Source organism: Tupaia chinensis, unplaced genomic scaffold (genome assembly GCF_000334495.1).
Source record: "Tupaia chinensis unplaced genomic scaffold, TupChi_1.0 Scaffold000231_1, whole genome shotgun sequence".
Classification (NCBI taxonomy): domain Eukaryota; kingdom Metazoa; phylum Chordata; class Mammalia; order Scandentia; family Tupaiidae; genus Tupaia; species Tupaia belangeri.
Window position 1 is genome coordinate 2,229,205 of NW_006159706.1, and position 6,190 is coordinate 2,235,394.

A 6,190-nucleotide genomic window follows, 5' to 3' on the forward strand; every position below is an offset into this window, starting at 1 on the left:
TATATATATATATATGTATATATATATCTTTATTCCTCATTACCATCATAATCAAATATAAAGTATTTCCATCACCCTTAAAAGTTTCCTGATGGGACCAGCAGGTGGCGTGGTGTTTCAGGGCACTGGACTCCCACATGGCCAACTGCGGTTTGAGTCCAAGACCTAGTGGCTTGCTTTCTCACTTTCCCTCACTATCTCTCTGTCTCTCTATCTCTCTAATTAAAAAAACAAAATAAAATAATGATATAATAAAGTTAAATAAAAATCATTCTTAAAAAGGAAGTTTCCTCACGTTTTTCCCAGTCAGCCCCTGACATCAGCCCCAGGCAACCACTGATCTGTTTTCTGTCAGTATAGATTAATTTTGCCTGTTCTTAAATGTTCCATACAAATGAAAACCATACAAGATGGGTCTGCTTTTGTTTTTTTTTCCACAAACCATAATGTTTTGTGATTAATCCATTTATTGCCTGTTAGATAAAGACTTTTATTTTACCTAACTCGATACCGTAACTTTAAAATTTAGCAATAATTTCTCATCATCAAATACCCAGATTATGTTCATATTTTCATAATCAGAACAATCAACTTTAACATCACCCAACCCAAGACAACCAGACATTACGTGCTCCCTGCTGTGGCGTCAGAAGTATGCAACATCTCCTCGGTTGTGTGGTTGTGTCGTTGCCAAGATAATGAGATTCTTGAATCTAATCAAGCTCTAGACCTATTAGTCCATAGGCAATAACAGACTAGAAGAAAAGTTAAATAACACCACGACGAAGCAATACCTAAGTTGAGAATATGGAAATTTTTACATATTGAATGACCTGGTCTTAACAAATAGATGTTACTAAAAGAGAAAAGGGCAGACAATATATTAAAAGTCTTAAGAACCGTATCAACCTGGGCCTTCGACTAGCCTGGTGGTGAAGACGCTGAACTGGGGCTGAAACCAGGGTCAGCCATGTGGGAGTCCAGCACCTTAACCACCACGCCACCCCCCAGCCCCATTTCATTTGATTTATTTTTAAAATGTTAAGCCAGGCATGGTGATACATACATCTCTGAAGAAATACACCACGTTCATGAACCGGGGTGGGGTGGGGGGGTCTCAGTATCCTTCCCAATGAATCTATAAATTTAATGTAATTTTATTAAAAGATCTAAAAGAGTCTAAAGTCTTACCTGTTAGAGGCTAAGCACTTAAATCGAGATGCCATGATGTCTGAGGCCAGCGGATGGGTGGTGGTCAAGGTGAATGGATCCCGCGTGGGATGACAATGTGTTCAAATCCTAGACCTGGGGCTTGAGACATTCACCAAGCACAGGTACCTGCACCCCCACAGCCCCAAAAGGAGAGCTGGAGAGGAACTGTGGCCCGACTCCGTAGGGGTGCCTTCCCTCTTTCTCTGTCCCCCTCTGGTGAGTGCATGTGCCCTCTAGCAAATTTTTTTTTAAAAGCTATGTTGTCTGGGATTTGTATCAATCTATTTTGAGAAAATGTGGTAAAATAAATACATCAGTTTTTGCCACACGTTGATAATTGTTGAATCTGGACAATAAGAAAGTTTATTGTATAATTTGTTTGATTTTTTTATGTATTTGAAAGTTTCTACAATAACAGTTTAAAAATGTAAATTACAAAAATAATGGGGGGGTGGTCTTGCATAATCCTCCTGCCTTAACCTCCTGGTCTGCTGGGATTGCAAATCTGTGTCACCATGCTTAGCTTAACGTGTTAAAAATAAATAAAATGAGGGACCAGCAGTTAGCGTAGAGTCCAGTCACTGGACTCCCATGTGGTTGACCACGGTTCAAGTTCCGGACCCAGTGGCTTAAACTCACACCGGGCGCGTGTGCATGCGTGCCCAAGATCCCTAGAGAAGAATGGAGGAGAAGGGATTGCAGCGTGGCCATCCCCCCTGGGGGTGATTTCTCGCTTTCTGTCTCTCTGTCTCTCTCTGTCTGTCTGGAGAGCCCACATGCCCTATAGCTAAAACCTGTCAATAAATAAATAAATAAATGAAATGAAATGAAATATTATCTCCAACAGAAGTTTTTTTAAAAAGAAAAAAGAATTGAATTCAAACTTGGTGAGAAAAAAAGAATTTGTTGCTTTCCATAAGTGAAAAGATCTACAGCTTCAAGTATGGCTGGATCCAGGATCTTGGATGGTGTCCTTAGGGGTTTGGCTTGCTCTGTTTCTTAGCCTTACTGTCTGCTAGTCTGGTTCTGTGTTCAGGCAGTCTTGCTTCAGATGATGAGATGACTACCAGCATCTTTAGACTTCTGTCCTATAATCCTTAGACTCCTGTCACTCAGCAGAAAGCACCATTTAAAGCCCTGAAATTAAGTTGCAGGTTGCATGCCTGTTGGCATAGCATTGGTCACCAGCTCTAACCTCTTGATTGGGTGCTTTCTATTAACTGTGTTTTTGAGTGTTTTTCTTTTTGTTTTTGGTTTTTGTCATAGGGTAAGTGCGCTTACTGCAGAGAGACAAAGAGAGACAGAGCGAAGGAAAGTGAGAAGTCATCACCCAAGGGAGATGGCCATGCCACAATCCCTCTCTTTTACTTTCCTCTTGGGATTTCGAGCACGTATGCACACGTGTCTGCTGTGATTTTCCAGCCGCCAGGTCCAAGACTCAAACCACAGTTGGCCATGTGGGAATCCAGCACCTTAATCACCAGCCACCCGCTAGCCTCTTTTTTTTTTTTTTTTTTTTTAAGAATTATTTATTTAATTTTGTTTATCACCATTATTTTTTAAATTTGCGACAGGGCACATGCACTCACCAGAGAGACACAGAGGGAAAGTGAGGAAGCAAGCCACCAGGTCCAGGACTCGAACCATGGTCGTCATTTGGGAATCCAGCACCTCAATCAGCACACCACGTACTGCCCCCCCTTTTTTGTTTTCTATTTATTTATTTATTTCTCCCATGAGTGAGAGAGACAGAGATAGCACCATTAACTGGATTTGGATGCCGCAATCCACTCCTAGCTCCAGCCAGTCCTGGATCATGAGCACACAGGTGCCCAGTCTACTTGGCGAGGTCTCCCGCTGTGAATCTGCACCATTCCCCATGCAGATCAGCCTTGCAGAACGTCATATATATTTTTTAATTTGCCAGAGGCTGTGTACGCTCGTCGGGGAACAGGAGAGAGAGAGAGAGAGAGAGTGAGAAAGCGCCCCTCATGGGGCATGGGAACACTGCCATCCCTTCTCCTCCACTGCTCCCTCCATTTGAGTGTGCACAAACACATACCTGGTATGTTTCTCAAGCCTCTGGATCCAGGACTGAACCATGTACTCGGCCATGTGGGATCCTGTCATCTTTTTATTTTTAAAAAAGAATTATTTATTTAATTTTAATTATTAATTCAATATTTTCCATTTGACCAGAGAAAGACACACAGAGAGAAGGAAAGTGAGAAAGCAAGCCACCAGATCCGAGACTCAAACCATGATCGGCCATGTGGGAGTGTCCAGTGCCCTAACCAGCACGCCACCTGCTGGCCCCAGGGATCCTGTCATCTTAATCAGCACACCACCAACTGGCCTATAACATTTTACACTACGTCAAGGGGTACGTTTAAATAGTCTCTTTAAAAAACAAAACCTTTTCCCAAAAGTTTATGCATTCATCTCTTCCAAGAACAGGTAAACAGAGACAGCAGCCCCAGCTGGGTCCTGATGCCGCCATCTAGCCCAGCCTTCAGTCAGCTCCAGAGCACAGGTAGGTGCCTGCTGGCATACTCAGGGAGGTCTCCGGACTTGAACCAGTCAGTCAAGCAGCAGGCCCTTGGGTACGATATAACCCATAGGGCTGTTTTTCTTTCATTCGTGACAGAGCGTACATGTGTGTGCACAAACGGGACACACAGACAGAGAGAAGTCCCTCGGCAGGGTCTGGACATACCACAGTTCCCTTCTCCAGCCCTCCAGCTCGCCAGGATCTTGGGCATGCACAAGGGTGACCAGGATCTTCGCCCTCATGTGGCCATGTGGATTCCAGCACTCTGCAGTCCAGCATGCTACTGACTGCCACCACAGTTGGGCACAGTTGGGCTAACCCTTAGGCTTTAAAACATTAAAAAATATAGGTAGATAGACGCCATAAACATATGTGTGTGTGTGTGTGTGTGTGTGTATATATATATATATGTATATATATATATATCTCCCATCTCTCCAGCAAGGGCACACGCCCTATAGAAAAATTGCTGAAAAATAAAATAAATAAATAAATAAATAAAAGGCTGTGTATGCTCGTCAGGGAGCAGGGGAGAGGAGAGAGAGAAAGTGAGGAAGCACCCCTCATGGGACACGGGAACACTGCAATCCCTTCTCCTCCACTTCTCCACTTTTATATATATATTAAAAAATATATATAGGATGTGTGTGCTTGCCAGAGAGAAAGGCAGACAGAGAGAGGGAGAGAAAGTGAAAAGTCACCCCCCCGCCCCGTGGGGGATGGTCATACGGCAATCCTGTGTTTTCCATTCTCCTCTCAGGACTTGGGGCATGCACACACATGCACCTGGCATGATTTCCTGGCCACTGAGTCTGGGACTCCAACCGGTCAGTCAGCCACATGACTGGCATCCAGAGCCTTAGCTTCCATGTCGCCTGCTGGCCCTGCGAACCCTTAGGTTTTTAGAATTGGATACTCTGTAGAATATTTCCACATGTGTTGACTCATTTGAACTTTATAACATTGTGAGGCCATTAGGATAAATCTTTTCTTTTTTTTAAGAACTATTTTATTGAACTTTAATTAACTAATTAATTAATTTTAATTTGACCAGAGAGGGACAGAGTGAGAGAGAGAGAGAAGGAAAGCAAGAATGTAAGCTGCTGGGACTCGAACTGCGGTCAGCCATGTGGGAGTCCAGCACTCTTAACCCCCACACCACCTGCTGGCCACAATCTTTTTTATTCCCCATTAACAGAGGAGGAAACTAAGGTTTAGAAAGGTTAGGGCACTTGCTCAAGGTCACCCAGTCAATTAGTGGTGGAGGAAGGCTTTGAACTTGCCTTTTCTTGAACTTCAAATCCCTGGGCCTTTGCTTGGGCTAACCCTCAGTCTACAAGGACTCTCTAGCCAAGCTTACTGGCTCTTTCTCATCCTTTCAGGTCTAGCGTGAATACTTTGTAAACAAGGACAAAGATAAGAGCTAACATTTATTAAGCACCTGCTTCTCTTCCAATGAAGTTTTCTTAAGGCTTTGCTTGGGCTATTTTAGGTAGTCTCTCATAATCCTATGGGATAGGTATGACCCTGTGACCCAGGGAGAAACTGAGGCTAGGAATGGTTCCAGTACCCCTCACGAGTCACGCAGTAGGTGTGACATCCAGGAGCCTCGCTCATAAAACCACCCGATTCTAGAAGCATCCTTTCTGGCCGGCTGTGCAGTTACCTCCAGGTTGTCCTCCGAATCCAAGCATGGGAGCAAACCTGTCCTTGCTCGCCCCAGAGTCCCAGTCGGAGTGTGCTGAGCACCCTGAGATCCGTTGCGACTCCTTTCTCCTCCACCAGGCCAGAGCACTTTAGGGCAGCCCTCACCCTTTCCCCTCTTGGCCCTTGCAGGAGGCAGGAACAGCGTGGGGCCGAAGTATTCCATTTGTTCCTTGCAATCCGGTGAAGCCCGAAGGCATGGGTACTCTGAGCGAGGACATGGGACCCAGAGGGGCCAGGAGACGCCTACAGCCGCCCATTAAGTACACTTAGGAGCCGGGACGAGAACCCAGGTCCCCTCGGGGCCGTCCTTTCTCCTCGCCCTGGCTTCCTTCCTTCCCGTCTGCGGGAGGAGCCGGCAGCGCAGCCTGGCTGAAGTGGGCACCGACCCGCGGGCCCGGGGCGCTGTCGCGAATCCCAGGGAAAGGCCGGGAGCAGGCTGGGGGCGGACGGAGCGGGGACGGAGGAACAGGGTATTTTTGCATTTTGACATTAGAAGAGAAGCTGCAGATTTGCCTCAGAGCGGGGCCGGCAGGCAGCATCTGTTTTGCTGTGGAACTGGCAGCGGAGGGAGGCGAGCGCTGCGGCGGGCTGGGTCCCGCACGGAGGTGGCGGCCGCCTCCGAGGAGGGCAGGGCTACCCCTTTAAGAGCTCCGCCCCAAAGGGGCGCTGCCAGCCCGAAGGAGGCGGGCGCTCGGCTGCCTCTCACTCATTGTGCTTGCC

General features: G+C 46.3%; 1 protein-coding gene across 1 annotated transcript in view; it reads right to left on the reverse strand.

Annotated features, from left to right (window-relative positions):
• Positions 1–5,736: 5,736 nt before the first annotated feature.
• LOC106734831 (translation initiation factor IF-2-like) overlaps positions 5,737–6,190 on the reverse strand; it is a 2,186-nt gene continuing 1,732 nt past the window's right edge. Inside the window, exon 3 of the mRNA XM_027771674.1 lies at positions 5,737–5,906. Within this exon, the coding sequence (XP_027627475.1) occupies positions 5,737–5,906 (170 nt within the window). The remainder of the gene's footprint in view (positions 5,907–6,190) is intronic.